This window comes from Chiloscyllium plagiosum, chromosome 27, assembly GCF_004010195.1.
Source record: "Chiloscyllium plagiosum isolate BGI_BamShark_2017 chromosome 27, ASM401019v2, whole genome shotgun sequence".
In the NCBI taxonomy this organism is placed as follows: domain Eukaryota; kingdom Metazoa; phylum Chordata; class Chondrichthyes; order Orectolobiformes; family Hemiscylliidae; genus Chiloscyllium; species Chiloscyllium plagiosum.
In genome coordinates, this window is record NC_057736.1 from 21,964,840 (window position 1) to 21,982,477 (window position 17,638).

A 17,638-nucleotide genomic window follows, 5' to 3' on the forward strand; every position below is an offset into this window, starting at 1 on the left:
CAACGCCCCTCCCCAAGTCCCTCCTCCCTACCTTTTATCTTAGCCTGCTGGACACACTTTCCTCATTCCTGAAGAAGGGCTCATGCCCGAAACGTCATTTCTCCTGCTCCTTGGATGCTGCCTGACCTACTGCGCTTTTGCAGCAACACATTTTCAGCTCTGATCTCCAGCATCCTCACTTTCTCCTCTTCTCTTGTTTAGGCCAGACTTGGAGTTGAGGCACTTCCTGCACCTCTGGTTCCACAGGAAGATTCTTTCTAAACCTTTCCCCTTCCTGGAGGTAGAAAGAGCAGGAGTATAAAGGGGGGAATAATTGGGTTAGTTGACCTCAAGAGATACTCAGCCCCTTCTCATCACCTTGAAAATTAATTGCTGATTGAGAAGCTCCATTTAGACTTTCTCAACCTGCCAATAATTAAGGCCCTTAATCAGGAGAAACTGACGTCTGTAAATGCTGGAGATCAGAGTCAAGAGTGTGGTGCTGGAAAAGCACAGCAGGTCAGGCAGTATCCAAGGAGCAGGGGAATCGACGTTTTGGGCATAAGTCCTTCATCAGGATTCTGATGAAGGGCTTATGCCCAAAATGTAAATTCTTCTGCCTGAATTGTTTTGCTTTTCCAGCACTACACACAAGACTCTTAAATCAGTCAATTAATAGAAAATTAAAGGCCTTAATAAACCACTAAGTACCTTTCTCCAAGTGGCTGTTTTCCTGACTGAGTAACCAGGGTGATTTGCCTGCCAGGTTGAGGTAGGGAAGCTTATGTTTGCTTCAGTCTGGGGGTGATCAGAGGCATATATTGGGGGCCAGGAGGATGACCTCTAAAAGCTAATCTACGCATCTCATGCTTCAGACCTGCTTGCAATCTCACCGCACAGAGCCCCACATTTTGAGAAGCAAAAGAAAGCCACTTCTGTTCTTGATGATGGATCCCATGAAGCTGCTGGCCCTGAGTGGCTGGTATCTGGCAAGGTGGCACACAAACTTGGAGGCCTGGGATGGTCCGAGAAGCTTGTGGGACAGCCCCTAACAAATTGGTTGGCTCACAAACTTGAAAGCTTTCTTGGTGGTGTGGGTGGTGAGTCAGTCTCCACTGAACACATCAACCCACACTTTGGCTGTGATTCTCTATCATTTTTTATTGCTCTTTATTGCAAAGCCAAGGACCCTGGGGATGAATTCTGAATGGGGCGAACTCTGTATCTTCCCCTTAATATTGCAAACTATTGCATATGGCTGGATCATTAATCACTTTAGCATCACACATACTTAATGAAAATGTGCCGAGGATGACAATAAGTTATATAATGGTTCACACTGTTTTCCATCATGCAATCAATGAAACTCGCCATGGCACTTAATGAATGTTATGAAGGGAGATGAACTTCAATAAAATCTGGAATAAAATTATAAGAATGGCTGATCCTATGTAAAACAGCTTGGAGTATCTTGAATGTAAAATCAATTTCCCTTGGCCAGTGCACCCAGAACAAGGGCTCAGCTTCAGGATACCCTATGGGCCATTTCAGACTGAGATAGGGAGAAGTGTCTTCACTCAGAGGGACATAAACCTGAGGAATTATTTTACCACGTAAGGCTGTGGGGATGAAGTCACTGAATATGTTGAAGAAAGAAATAGATGTTGAGATAGAGAATGTTGATTGGCAGAGTGGACTCAATGGGTTGAATGGCCTACACCTGCTCCCATTTCCTATGTTGCGTTTCGCTCTGACTTCTCCATTGTTGCATTTCCTGCGCACAACACTCCGCTACTCCTACGTGAGCTGCATCCTCCAGACTGTTCAATGTCACATCTCCGTGAAGGCTTCACAGGATTTATTTCCTCTGTATGGCTCATCACCTGTTCTTGTGTCCCACTTCTGAACAGCTTCTAAACAGCCAATTTTCCTTTCTTGACCATGAGTTATAATCTGCCTTTTTGTCAGCATTAATGCCATTCCTTTTCAAACCACCACCAAAAGCCTTTACTTGCTAGCCTCAAGAATGAACACGCAGGTCCAAGTGTCCCATTCTTTGCTGAATTGCAGCCTGCTTTCATTCCAGTTAGATTTCTGCCCTCCAAAAAAAATGTGCTACTGATTCTGCAGTTATAGCCAACTTCAGGGTCATTTAAGTATTTTTGCTGGGCTTGCTGGCCTGAACCAAGTCAGAGTAGAAATTTGCTGTTTCAGGCCTGCCCCTGCTTGATACCTCCAAGCTACTGATAAAAATAAAGAAATAATATTTTTAATTCTGAACCATTGCCATTGCAATGAATTCTTGCGATTACTGTGTAAGGTTCCAGTGTTTTAGCAATGTATCACTTGACCCCCATGAAAACGCTGCAAAGTTTGAAGTATGTAATCAAATCTTAGGTTTTCTCTGGGACATGTATGACATTAATTGAAACAAACTGCAGAAAGAGTGAGTTATCAGCCGCCCTTGCCAATGCTTTTTTAAAATTAGTGATGAATCATAGAATCCCTATAGTGCGGAAACAGGCCCTTCAGCCCAAGTCCACAACAACCTTCCGAAGAGTAATCCACCCAGACCCATTCCCCCCTACCCTATCTTTACCCCTAACTAATGCACCTAACCTACACATCTCAAAATACTATGGACAAGTTAACATGGCCAATTCACCTAACCTGTACAGTATTGTACTGTGGGAGGAACCCGGCGTACCCAGAGGAAACCCACGCAGACCCGGGTGCAAACTCTACCCAGACAGTCGCCCGAGGCTGGAATTGAACCTGAGTCCCTGACCCTGGCGATGATTTGCATGGCAATATAGGGGATGGCATTGCCTAAGACAGTCACAACATGCTTTGTAATCAGAGACCGGCAATATTGATGGAAAATTAATAGTTGTTTGCAAAGATTTTCAAACACTTTCTATAGAGTAGCTTTTGTCATTTAATGCTTTCTGATTAAGTATACCTAACTCTTCTGCTTGCCATCAGCCTGCATTTACCTAATGCAGTTGTGACCTCGCTGTGTGAATTGCACCATTTCTGAAGTTATAAAGGTTGCTCTGTTACAATGAGTCTGCGCTACTTTTTTAATCAGGGCGTTTTGTGCCCATGACATTTTTTTTTCTGATTGTTTCAACTTGATATAAAATTATTATAAAATCATAGAATATTGTAGCACAGAAGGACTACATCTGATCCATTGTGAACTGTGAAAATGGTTTCTCTTCTCTGCTCTTTGCCCCACAGCACCTCTATCATTTCCCCTTCAAGATTTCATCCAGTTCTTGTTTGGAAGTCATATCTTTAATGCGTCTTTTCAATTCTTTTTTGGGATGTGAATGTCGCTAACGTTTATTAACCTTGCAGCCAATGTATTCCATATCAGAACTATTCATTACATAAAGTATTTTCCTGACCCTCCAGGTTCTTTTGCCAATTATCTTAAAATGTTTTTAATATCACTCATAAGTAGATTTATATCTATTATAGACGTAATTACAGGCAGTTTGGTATCTATTTGAGTGAAGCCTAGTTCTGATTATTTAACACAAGTTGCTGACAGTTTAGTACCGAGGAAACAAAATGTTGACAACACGCTGGTTTAATTTTCCCCCATGCAGTTGAGTTTCTATCTCAACTGCATCACTGCACACAGGTTAGATACCTTTCCACAAGCATTAATGAGAGGATAATTAGGAAGACCGTTATAAATAGCTTGGACTCCTGCACTTCCTAGCAGCCTGGTTCAGAGCAGCATCTGGGAAGACCTTGAAATAAATTTCTCCTGCCCTTTCCACTATAATTACATCGATTAGGGAGCAACTGAGAAGATTTAATAATCTGCAGAAAACCTAACTTCAGGCTGGCTTTTAAGGATGGTGAATGAACTGTACAGGACTGTAAAAGGGCAGCTCCATCTGTTCGGTCTGTACTCAAGTTAAATAATAGCACCCCTGACCTTTACTGTGCAGGAGATGAGAGCATTGCAGACGTAAGGATTTAACTAACCACATTTCAGTGCCCCAATATATAAAGATCATGACTTAGAAATTGGATTAGATCACATCTAATTTCAGGCAGAAAATAGTAACTAGTTCCTAGGCCCAAGTCTTAATGCTGCTGCTTTTTGAAAATAAGATCATTATGCTTCAATTTTTTGTTCTTTCAATTTTCCTTCAATTTAGGTGCAAATGAAATTGGCACCCATCCACCCTCGGGGAGAGGGGCAGTGCCACTAAAATTGGGTGTCATAGTGATCTCATGCCCATTGCCAACCCACTCCCTTTGTACTTTACTAGCAGCAGGGGAGGCATTGGGTGGTTCATCTGCTCTTGAGCCAATTGGGGACCTTATGTGGTCAGTTAGTGACTTCTAAACGCATTCCTTCTGCGAGCACTGGAATTTTAATAGCAGGTATGCTGAGAAGCATCCATCCTGTTAGCCCATACTGTGCCCAGCTGAAGCTCTGTAAACATTATTTTCGCATGCGTCTGATTTACTTATTCTGTGGTATTCGTTTTACACTTGTAATAAGATGTGGTTTACCATGGGGCATGGTTTATTATCATTGAAAACATCCAAGCAATTCTGTGAAACCCACTTTTCCCTCTAACTTTCCAAGTAACCTTACAGTTCTAAAACTACTATGTTCTGACATTGGTTTAAAATTTGTTTTGGAAGCGCAGGATGTTAAAGGCGTTGATGCTACCCTGGTTACAATTGGCCGAATGGAGGCTAAGGCTATTCTCTCTCTCTCTCAAGGTTCCTGCTTCTTGCACTGGCATTGTTTCTGAAACGTCCACCCTCTGATTAGAACGGCCTCTTTAAACACAGGTCTTTGAGCCATCCCCAAGTACAGTTGTTTAGGATCATGTACCTATGTCGGCATGATAACCAACATGCAGATTTCTCCTGTGTAGTTACAGCAGTTTGATACAACAATGTAACTTTTTTTTTAGAATCCCTACAGTGTTGAAACAGGCCCTTTGGCCCAACAAGTCCACACCAACCCTTGGGAAGAGTGACCCACCCAGACCTATTTCCCTATCCTATATTTGCCCCTGACTAATGCACTTAACCTACACATCCCTATGGGTAATTTAGCATGGCGAATTGACCAAACCTGCACATCTTTGGACTGTGGGAGGAAATAAGAGCACCCAGAGAGGGCCCACGCAGACACGGGGGAGAATGTGTAAACTCCACACAGCCAGTCGGCCAAGAGTGGAATCGAACCTGGGTCCCTGGCCGTGAGGCAGCATTGCTAACCATTGAGCCACCATGCCGCTGTAATTCACATAAATTCAACTACTCTATATGAATGAGTCTCTGTCCCAGGAAAAGGTGCTACACAAAAGATAGACTCAAAACGTTAGCTTGCTCTCTCTCCAGGGATCTTGCCTGGCCAGCTGTGATTTCTGGCACTTTTTGTTTTCAGTACAAAGGCAATATTTGATATTGTAATTTCCCTATAGGCTGAGCTGATGTGAGAATCCAGACTGTCTAAAAAACAATTGTCCCAAAACTCTGATCTATTGTTCCATCCGAAACCTCACAGCGTTGTCTCATCAACACCTATTCAGTATAGGCAATCAAGATAAATGGCTTGAATCTGGTTCTGAACCTTGGTTGAGAGAGTCACCAGACCCAAAATGTTAACTCTGATTTCTCTTCACAGATGCTGGCAGACCTGCTGAGCTTTTCCAGCAACATTTGTATTTGTAAATGACTTGAATATCTATCTGGCCTGATCCAATTTGACTGTGAATAGTTGTGCAGAATAGAACATTCTCCAGAATGTTTTTGTTAATAACTGAATGAGAATTACTCTGCACTGAATCCTTAATGATGCTGAATCACCATAGAAAGCTCATTTTTATCCTCTCCATAAATATCTGGCAAATTTCATGGAACATCAAAGTGGGGTTTAGGAAGTGATACTCGAGGTACTCAGCATAAAAAACAGTTATGGGGACCTGAGTGAGGGTCGCCATAGTGACAGAACAACAGGAGACATGCTGCAGGTTCAGTCCCTGACAAATTCTGAAATGTTGACATGGTATTAAACATAAATGCAGCATTTTGCAATGTTTACTTTGTCACAACAGTTCATGCTGAAGTTGATTCCACTGGGGAAACAACTAGTGATTACACTGAAAAGGAGCAATATAGGAAACCATAGAGGAAAAAAATGCTCATAGCTCCTGAGCACTTTACAAATTGATGACATTATATTTGCCAACAGCATATGTGAAGTATAAGTGAATGGCAAAGGCAGTAATAATTGTTATGACTCATGAAGAAACTAATTTTCTTAGCTAACTTCTGTTGCTATTCAATAATGTACAACTTGTGTCACTTGGTTATAAATTATGGAATTCCATCTCTAAACCTCTTGGTTTTAGTGAACTTACTGAAATATACAAGATTCCGAGGGAGCCTCAGATGCTGAAAAGATGTTTCCACTAGCAGGGGAATCACAAATTAGATGACAGAATAAGAAGAAATGCATTTAAAACAGATATAAAAGAATTTCTTGTTTCAGAGGGTAGTAGATGCCTGCAGATCTCTATCCCAGGGTTACAAAGATTAGATCACTGAAATTATTTAAAGAGGAGGTAGATATTTAAAATATCAAGGAATTGAAGACCATGAGGAGCTGACACAAAAGACGAGTTGAGGCCTGAGGCAGATCAGCCATGATCTTCTAGAATGGCAGGACAGGTATGATGGGCCGAATAGCCTACACCAGCTTCCAAATCTTATGTTCCGATATTTTCCTGGGAACCTCTCTCTTAAGACAAGGTCATCAACCCTAATGTAACTTAATGTTGCTCAGTGTCATATTTTGTTTTGAGTAACAGCAACATTTACAAGTTCCCCTTCAAAACACTGACTTGGAAATATACCACCATTCCTTCACTTCCATTGGGTCAAAATCCTGAAACTTCAACCACACCCTCCCTCCTCTCCCCGCCCCACACCACAAAAGAATTGTGGGTCTACTGAAACCTGATGGACTGCAGCAGTTCAAAAAGCTAGCTCACCACCACCTATCATTCCTGATGAAGGACATATGCCCGAAACATCAACTCTCCTGCTCCTCAGATGCTGCCTGACCTGCTGTGCTTTTCCAGTGCCACACTTTTCGACCAACTTCTCAAGGGCAATTATGGATAGGCCATAAAGCTATATAACACCTATATCCCACAAGTAAATAAAAGCAAACAATCCTCCCGAGAAACACCTTAGGATATTTTCCTACATTAAAGATGGTGTCAAACATGCAAGTTGTTGCAGTCTGCTAACAGAATGAGGGGGACATTAGGTTAATCCATGCATTCTACACAAGTCAAAGCATTGTAGATCATATTGCTAGTCATAGCAATAAGTTTCCACAGGCTGCTGGTGTAAGCAGAAGACATAAACATTCCTGCAGTATTGAAGTTATTAGAATTATTATTAAGCCTATACAAGGAAAAGAGGGGACAATTTGCCTTTGCAATCATGCACACTACTTAGCAGTTGCAGTGAATTAAAAATAAAGGTAACCTTCATTCCTGATTTTTAAGGTTTTTTTGACTATTATTTTGTACATGTCATGGAAAAGTACATTCAGTCCATTGCTCCTGACTAAATCGTGATTGTAGAACAGGGTGATGCAAGCCAAAATTAGTTTAATATAAATACAAGGCTGATGGTTGGAAGCTTAATCAGCATATGGAAGTGATCTCCAAGTAGTGTAAGAGCACAAAATCTCAAATTAATTTAAAGTAGCTTTTATATTGTGAGTGCTAAGCAACAAGTGCTGACATCAAAAAGAAACTGCCGAATTCATTATGTTAGGTATGAATATTGCAGGAACATGTGACATTCATTTGATTAAAAAATTGCTGTCATGCCTCACTGGGCTAGCACACTGGAAATAAAGCCCCACTATTCTCAGAATCATTACAGCAGCTAAATGTTTTATCACAGTATGTAAAATTCCCCAGTTTACCTGTCTTTTAGACCCAGGTTGGCAGGAAACACAGACTAGGTTTTCATACTTAAGAAATACTATTTACTGCAAATAAATGGATTCTATCTAGAGGTAAACAACTTTGAATCATCGACACCAACTCTACTAGTTAAAATTCTAAACCCTTAAAACTCCTTATAAAAACACGTACAGACAAAAATAAAGGTTGTTGCTATGGGTGAAGGGAAAAGCAAAGAAGGCAATCCCCCTTTCCACAGAATTCACTAAAGATGATCATTGCTTGTCAGGACTTGCTGTTCATCAATCTTACTTCTCCAGTTATTCTTCACCACCACACAGCAGACACAGAATGACTGGCTCATGAATTGCAAACTCTCTTGGAGCTGCTGGGAAGGGAGTTCCCCAGAATTTTGCCTAGCAACAATGAAAGAGCGGTAATATGTTTCCAAGTCCAGGTGATGTGCAATTTGGGTCAATTTGCAAGAGGTGCTGCTGCTCTTGATGATCTAGGTGGCACAGGTTGCAAATTTGGAAAGTGCACTGATGCCTTTTTCTCAAATCCAAACTTCATGAGGTTTTAAAAGAGCTCACTTTGTGATATTCTGAAAAGGTATTAAGTTGGAGGTTATTTTGTCTCAAAAGGGAAGAATGTCCAGATAGATTTTATTTATATATTATGGGCAAATTACATTTTGTGCAATAATATTTATGGATACTTACAATACCTCTACATGGAAAATTCTGCAATTTACACAGTGCCTCTGAAATATGTAGAGAGAGCCTTTACAAGTACCAATACACTTGGATTGAATTGAAGTGAATGAGCTTTATTTTCATATACTCCAATCCCACTGAATACAGTGAAAAGTTTGCAAGTTGCTATTTATGGCATCATCTTAGGTACAAGGTACTAAGGTACAGATTCTTCAGTACAAGTACTTAGGAGAATGCTGGAGAAACTCAAACAAGTCTGTGGCATCTGTAGAGAGAAACAGAGTTAACATTTCGAGTTTGTACGACTCATGTTCAGAAATGTTCCATCTTGCGTGATTTACCCTGCTGCATTGGTACAGAATGTAATATGATAACAAACCTTCTGTTGGACCTCACCTTGAAAGTCTAGGTGTAAGTATATTTCCATTTAAAAAGTTGTATTTTTCAACTTTGCCTTGGGTTAGTGCCATGAGCTTTTACATCAAAAGGCCCAAAGCTTCTCAAAAAACCAAACAATTTGTAAATTCAAAATAAACAAATAATGCTAAAACAGTTAGGAAGTATTTCATCAGAAGTTTAAGAAAAAAACAAGTTTATCATTTAGATCAAGATATTTATTCATGTTCTGCATTCTGATGAAACTATGGCGGTAGCCAAAAGATTGTTTTCATTTTGGAACACACTTGGTCTGAAGCAAACGGTAAAAAGTGACATATGTCAAATATCTACATGATCCAAGCATTAAATTATACCATGTTAACTGCAACTAAAGACAAATGGCTACATGGATAACTTGTAGAATATGCTGGTTGTATAGCTATTGCTAATGTGTCAGCCAAAATAATGCTAGTGATGTCAGAGGCATTCGCTTTGTCACCAAACAGAAGTCAGGATTCATGTAAACATTCAAGGTGTTTAATATGGGTTTCTTGGTAATGAATCATTTTATGGCCAGCTTGAATGTGGCAATGTACGTTGTACCCAGTTTAGAATTAACACAAAATAGCTAAATTTATGACTATCACTTCCTCCCTCTATGCAACTCCACCCCTCCATTTCCCCCATCGCACCCTCCCAAAAAAGTTGAGTGAGAACCGGAAAGTGTTCAAATGGCTCTCAAAAAGGTGGTAACTTGTGTAGTCTACTTGTACTCAGGAAATTTAATTTGTATTTCTCAATGCTTGTAAACAGTGCCCGAGATCAGAGTATGCGTTGACAGAGTCAGACCAACTGTTTTGTGTACACGGTGAAGAGTTTCAAGCAGGAGGTGATTTCAGACCCAATCTTGGCAATCAGATACCAACACCTTCTCAACAAAGCATAGGGTGTGATCTAGATTGGCCAAACATTTAAGCAAGAAAAACAGAAAGTGTGGCAATAGTAATAACATTATTAACCAAAGGGAGAATAATATAACTTTGCAAGGGTTTTTTTTAATTAAAAGAAACATGTCTCAAATGTTGAAAACCTAAACTAAAACAGTAAAGCCAATCTTGCAAAAGGAGAAGTAGGCTGATTCTTCAATAGAGCTGATACAGAATCAATGGGTTGAATCAGCCTCCACCTATTCTTGTAACTGTTTAAGATTCCAAGACAGATTGACATTTTGTTGATGAATGCCAACCAAGTGTGTTAACTTTGACATTTGCACTCTCTAATGAGCAGAGATCATACAGATTGTGTCCCTGCTCATACAGCCAGACTTGACAATATATGGTCTGAAGTGCTGCTAGTTTAAATTATGTTGTTCTAAATAACAATTTCATCCTTCTTTTTTTAAAATTCAGTTTCCAAAGAACAAGCCTTCTGTAAATATCATTGAAGCCTGACTGCTGTCAACAAAGAAGATGGTTTAATTAATCCATTAACCTGGTTTATTTTGGGAAGAAGCATTGGCTTTTACGTTGCAAAGTACTGCTTCATAAATAGATTTGAAAGCACACAACAATCAAGATTGTTTGAAATGTTCATCTTCATCAAGGATAGGAGATCATTTAATTTCTCATCTGTGAAAAAGAAAAGCCCTAAAGTTTTGTATAACATGACAAAAGGTAATTTAACAAAGATTTTTATCTTTGCATTCTTGCAAAGGGACTTGCTAGTTCAAAAATAAGCAATTTAAGAAATGGTTGCTTACATGTAAAGTTTTCTCGCTAACATTTCATCGGATCAATTATAAACAGTTGACAAATGCTGTTTCAGAAATCCAAAATACTGAAGATTGTCATGTGGATCATAAACAATTTTATTGTGCATATTTTAAATGTTCAATGTCTCTTCACAGACAGGAATGTGTTTAGGGCAACAAGCTCTTAAATGGATCCACAGAAATGGCTTAATATAATCAAATCTCTCATTTCGACAAGAAAACTAGCTAGATGACTTGAGTTTCAAGAACAACTTTATTGGAAAGATGATGACTATTAGATTTTTATCACTACCTTCAATGATATTATCACTCAGTTTGCTTATAAAAAATTATATTTTGGGTTTGAAGTCTGCCAAGAAATATGAAAGACATGTACAAAGTGGTAGCACTTCCGTTAAGTTTAAAAAAACTTCTTTCAGCCCGTGACCAATTAAAACTGGCCAGTTTCTGAAAATATTTGGTTACATATTTATAACAACTGTGTAATTATTTTTCAGTTACTCTTACGGGGGTCTTGTGGCACAGTGGTAACACTGCTACCTTTACGCCACGTCCCCTTGTTAGAATGAGATTTTATAAAAGGGTTCAACAGGTTGTTATAACACAGAATCCCTCCACCATTTTCCCAAGATTCCATGAAAGGGAAAAAAAAGTGTAAAGGTACATTTTTAAACAGCAATTCTTTAACCAAGAGAGCACCTTTCACTTGAACATAAAGAATGATCATACCATTAGCCACAAACATTAGACATTTTGAGAATTTTCTTTTACTCTTGTTCCTTGTAACTGCAACGTGGATTTCTATCAAATGTGAAAGGAGAGAACATTGTAGTAATGAATACAAATCATAGATTCTTTACCAATGTAGGCATATTTCAGAATATAATTAATGTACATTATGAAATTTTCATAAAACTTTAGGACATGTATCTCTGAAGCACACAATTTTCTCAAAATCCATGTTTTGTTTTTATTTATTCAAGGTACAACAACCATTTGCTAATCTTTCCTGACTAGAGGCAAACATGACATATAAAAGTGATATCTGTAATGAGAAACATGTACCTGGAGTGACCCTTAGACATGTTCGTGGCTGTGCTTTAAAATTATCATTATAATTGGGATTGAAGCTTTTAGGAGATGTTTTATCTTATGTTTCTAAATTCACTGCTAAAGCATATTATGGTTTGCTAGACACCAGCACAAAAACGATTGTATTGATATATATGCTCCCAGTCATTTCATTCATACTCAATGTAGCTCTGATGGAACTGAAGTGTGGATTATCACTCCTGAGGTGGATGCACAGTTGAGAAATCTTCTGGCTTGCGACATCTGCCTCAGGATCAGCCCCAAATGTTAGGGCTATCATTCCTGGTGGTGAGGTGTAGGTAGCTGTTGGAGTTGGGACCGCACTCTTTGGAGGAGCCACTTCTGAGTGCTTAGGCGAACTGGTTAAAAGGACTGCCTCAGTCTTCGGAGTCTTTGACCCAACTGTGTTGTTAAATATTCGGTCCTCTAGCCCTCGTTGCTCTCACATACCCCACCATGTTAAAAGAAACTCCCATTCATAAAAACAAATTCAATACATTTAAATCCCTTCAAGCACCTCAGCCTTTCAAAAGAACAAATATTTTTCTTCAGTTATGAATACTGCATAAAGCACAAGATAGCTAATCCATTTGGAGCTATCCACCATACTATGCAGTTATGCCCACACCCCTTCCCCCATTCTGTTATAATGGTACTTTGTGGAAGCAGTCAAGTAGTAATAATGTTACAACGATAGCACTTCTGGTTAAGTCAACAAGCACATTTTCTTTCCAACTCTCAGACACAGTTTGGCTGAGACGTTTTCAAAATTTAAACGGTTGAGTATTTGAATAACTTGACTACTTGACAGTTCCACTAACGTCCTCCACTGAGCAGATATTTGTACTTAAAAAACAAACGTAACATACGCTGTAGAATGACACCCTCACTCCAGTGAAAATATAGTCTGCTTGGAATCAACCATGAATTCAAATGGTCCTGCTGTTTGGATTCTCTCCCATCTGAGAGTGACGTCCTTTCTCCCCTAACTGAGGGAAAACAGGATCTGTCAGAAATGGAAGTGAGACTTCTGCATCCAGGGTTTATGTACCATTTTGGATAAATTGTACAGTGCCCTCAGGTTTGTGAAAATATAGGGGCTTAAACACTAACAGAAAAATGTTAAAACCTTTGTATTTGATTTATTTTAACTGTTCAGTTTACAGATCAAAATTGTAAAATTGCATTGAAACTGCATCGTGTTTCAGAGCTAAACATTAAATTGGGGCCATCCAACTTCCCCTTCCAAATGCTGAAATATAAATGCAAAATATAAAATCGAGCATTCCATTCAAATACAAATGGCATTATTATGCTTTGATCTTTGCTGTCTAAATTTGAGTATTCTCTCTGAGGCTTTTCACTAGTTATGGATTATCAAAGGATCTGAAATAGAGGAGGATAGATTGATTTGTACCTCAATTCTGTCATGTTCCCACTGGGCTGAGTGTTAAAACCCAGGCCATACCCGCAACCTTTAGTTTTTCTGGCAAATCTTTGGCTACAAGATTAAAACAAAAACTCAAGGCTTCATCGAATACAGTGAACGTGTGATTCGAACTGCAGGGGAACTGCCACAAATTCATGTTGAGTGGAGCTTCGATGTAACTGAGAAGATCTCAATGTAACCGGATTTGCCAATAAATGTGCTATGTAGCAGAGAAAAGTTGCAAATGAAAACACAGTAAAACAGCAAATATGGGGGGAAAGCACCCTTATTCTCAATGTGTTCACATCTCACAACTGTCTGACTTTATTTTGCAAAATACATTGCAAAATGTTTTGAGCTCGATTTGGAAAAACTCAATAATCTTTTTCTGCTTAACGTGCTGTTATTGGATGCATTTTATGGTGTCCTTCATGTCATCAGTGCAATGAAACATGCCTTCACTGTTGGTACTCCAGTGAGCTTTATGCTTCAATAGGTGACAAACTTGATGGCAGGACTTCCCACTTCTTGGGGCAATCTCTGTTTTTTGGCCAGTGTTTTCTGCTTGCTGAAATCAACTTTATTTCTCTCTGGTTGACAAAACGTTTAAACTTTCGCACAGGTCTGGCCATACTCACAAAGAGATTTCAAAGTCAGATTATGGCTCGCCCAATGTTTGATAATTTCAGGATCTAGCTTGATTCAATTCAGTTCTGAACGTTTGATATAGTCATATGACAGGTTTTCAGGAGTTTGTCTAATCCAGAGTTAGCATTCCAAAACTTTGGCTTATGACAGACATATTCTATCGCAATTGCTATTTTGCTGACAGGAACAGCTGACAACTTTAAGACAACTGGAATTTTAGGTTATCCAAATTTGTCTCATCACAATTTCACCCAATGTATCATGACACCACTGCATAAAATATCCATGTACAATGAACTCCTATGAATTTTCTCCATAATTAAGCCAGCTGTGTCTGAGTCAAAAAGTCCTTTAACCTTTTATTAACCATTCATACTTGTTATGATGTGCCAGAACAGAACATTGTGCTTGACATGGGTATCCATATTCTTGTCTAGAATGAGTCAGTCCAGAGGTTACATGAAGTTTGGCTCCCTTTCATTTTTCTTCCAAATTCCCACTGAACAGTCAAATTAATACTTAGAATCTCCCTTAAGCTCAAATATTTTCTGCACTGTTAACAGTGATCTTTTTTGGACTTGTAAAATGCTCACGTAAAAGTCTGTGTATCTGCAAACATAATTCTTTCCCATGTGCTTTGTAAAGCATTCCCTAATGAAGAGAGAATTCTTTATGTTGATCAAATCTCCAAATCTGATGTAATTAACTCCAGACTCATCTACAGAATCAGCATAGAAGGGGGCCATTAGGTCTGTTCCTTCAGTATAAGCTCTCTGAATAAGTATGCATCCACTACCATTCCCCCAACTTCTCCCCATAAATCATGCACATTCTGCCTTGCAAGTTAACAAACCAGTTCCCTCCTGATGCCTCAATTGAGCCTCCTTCCACGATACTCTCAGGCAGCAATTTCAGATCTTAACCATTTGCTGTTTGAGAACATTTCATGTCACCCATTGCTTCTTTCGAGAATTACCTTATGAACCCTTCATTCTCAGTCCTTCCAACGTGAGAAGAGTTTTCCTATCCACTCAATGATCCATTATCTTGATGCGACAGTTTATCATTGTGTTATACCCAAAACAAATTATTTTATACACAAGTATTTATATGTATGCAGTCATGTTTATTACTGCTGTGGCATACAGAATATTTTAGAGAAAAACAAATTATGTACAGAAGAAATATTTCTCACTAAAGCTGTTTGTAACTGAGAACTATTTTAAGGTGGTATGTTTAGTTGCATAACACAAATCTTCTGAAGTCATTCCTTGTGTGAAGCAATTTGTGATGTTTGTGTTGTTATAGCAATATATAAATGCAACAATTGTAAATCACTGTTTAGAATATTCTGTGCACTAAGGTAATCCATGCAACTGAAAAAAAAAGTGAGGGTTAGCTGCCTCTTTGTGAAACAGAAAGCTAGGACTAAGGTGGTTTCTGCAACAGCATTTAACATAATTCTCTTGCTGCAGCATCATATTGCTTAAGTCACACTCATTACAGAGTCCTTCCAATGCACAACACAATTGAGCATTTCACAGAAATTATCATGGAATTTGCAAGTTACTTGTGTCCTTCAATTCTGTATGTGACATGCACGCAGATCTAATATTGTATATGTGTATTCTTTCACTATTAAGCTACTTTAGAATGCTCTGACAAGGTTTCACAGATTAGTGGCAGTCAAGAGACTTCAAATCCTAAAACCCATAAAATAAATGCACTGGAGATCACTTTTTTCCTTCTGGATAATGGATTTTGCCTTTCAGAGAGAGAGGTAGTTTAGTTTAACTTGGCTTGCAAGGATGTTATTGATTTCAGCTAGAAATGTACTGTAGTAGTATGTTCAGTGGTTGTTATTTAGAATATTTCACTTTGCTTCTTTTACTTATTCACAGGTTGTCAAAGTAACTTATGGTCTATCCTTAATTGCCCTCAAAAAAGTCACACAGAGCCACCTTCACGAAACACTGCCATCCACATGATGCTTAGTATATTTTGTCATAGCAGTTTGATATAATGGAGTGGCCAGCTAGGCCATTTCAAGAGCAATTCAGAGTTAGCTATATTGTTTTGGATCAGTCATTCCTTGTAAGCAGGGTGGGTAAGGATAAAAGGTTCATTTCTAAAGGACATTAGTGAATGGGATGGGTTTCATGATTATCCTATAGCTTCATGAACATTGCTTTTGCCATTATTCTTTGTTTTAATTCCAAATTTATTTAGTAAACTGAATATAGATTCATAAGCTGCTATGATTGGAGTTGTCTCCATATCATTATCCAGGCCTTTGGATTACTAGCCCAATAATATAGTATTTTACCCAACCTTGGATAAAGTGGTCTAAATGGGAAGAAATAAATGGAGACAACAATAGCAACATTTAAATCAAAAGTATTTTTCCCGTACTATGCCAACAAGATAAAAAGGCAAAGGTCCTAGAACAAAATTATTTAATCAATAACATGAAATAAACATGAGACATTACAGTAAAGATTTAAAAGAAGCACTTTATATAGATTTGGTTTTAAGTACTGGATCCTATGTGTTATCAAAGAGCACCATTACTTAACTTAGATGTGGCATGTTATAAAAATCACTGAACACTGCTTCTGCACTTTGTAAATTGTATAGAACATTTATCAGTGTTTTTACACTTAATATTCACCGGGCTGGCTTTAACTGTATAATTTATAACATGCTTAAGTGAACATTCATTGAAATATTAATCCTTTTGTTTCAAATCTCTGTTTTTGTGAATTCCCACAGAAAAGGAAGGCTTACATTTACAAAGCTATAGGATAGAATGTAATAGTTATGGTGGGGGACCATGTACACATCTTGAAGGCCCTGCTGTAGCCATTTCAATGGGCTTAGGTCCTGGCATCAGGTTTCTTGGCTTCTATTAGGGTATTTTCCCCCAGAAATCCTTGTACACAGCAGATAGCCCACCTCCAAGAGTTTCTGATCAACCAAATGCCAGCAGCACACTGGTGCATCTTCAACATCATTGGGATCAGGGGTTGGTACTGCAGTGTGAGGTAGGCAAAGAACCAGCAATGGAATCCCGGGGATATGGCACTCAGGGCAGATTCAGCGGGACCAGATAGGATGCACCAAGGAAGACAGGCAGGATGGGGTGATCTTGCTCCAGAGTCGACAGCGTGTTGCTAGAAAAGCACAGCAGGTCAGGCAGCGTCTGAGGAGCAGGAGAGTTGACGTGTTGGGCAAAAGCCCTTCATCAGGATTCTTTGTCCAGCACCATACTCTCAACTCTAATTTCCAGCATCTGCAGTCCTCACTTTCACCTGATCTTACTCCAGAACCAACCTTTTGTTGGTGGTTACCTTCACCAGACACAGAGTACACCTCCTCCCTCACCTCTATCCAAGGCCCTAAAGGAGCCTTCCATATCCATCAAAATTTTACCTGCACATTCACTAATATCATTTATTGTATCCGTTGCTCCCGATGCGGTCTCCTCTACATCGGGGAGACTGGGCGCCTCCTAGCAGAGCGCTTTAGGGAACATCTCCGAGACACCCGCACCAATCAACCAAACCGCCCCGTGGCCCAACATTTCAACTCCTCCTCCCACTCTGCCGAGGACATGGAGGTCCTGGGCCTCCTTCACCACCGCTCCCTC

The 17,638-nt window shown here is 39.2% G+C and overlaps 1 protein-coding gene across 2 annotated transcripts in view; it reads left to right on the plus strand.

Moving 5' to 3' along the window:
* Positions 1 to 17,184, plus strand: part of fndc5a (fibronectin type III domain containing 5a) — a 108,617-nt gene extending 91,433 nt beyond the window's left edge. Inside the window, exon 6 of one of the 2 annotated variants that reach the window (XM_043717635.1) lies at positions 10,459 to 17,184. In XM_043717635.1, coding sequence (XP_043573570.1) covers positions 10,459 to 10,483 — 25 coding nt within the window. In that variant the 3' untranslated portion in view covers positions 10,484 to 17,184. The remainder of the gene's footprint in view (positions 1 to 10,458) is intronic. The other variant, XM_043717634.1, reaches the window with a different exon arrangement.
* The last annotated feature ends 454 nt before the right edge of the window (positions 17,185 to 17,638 follow it).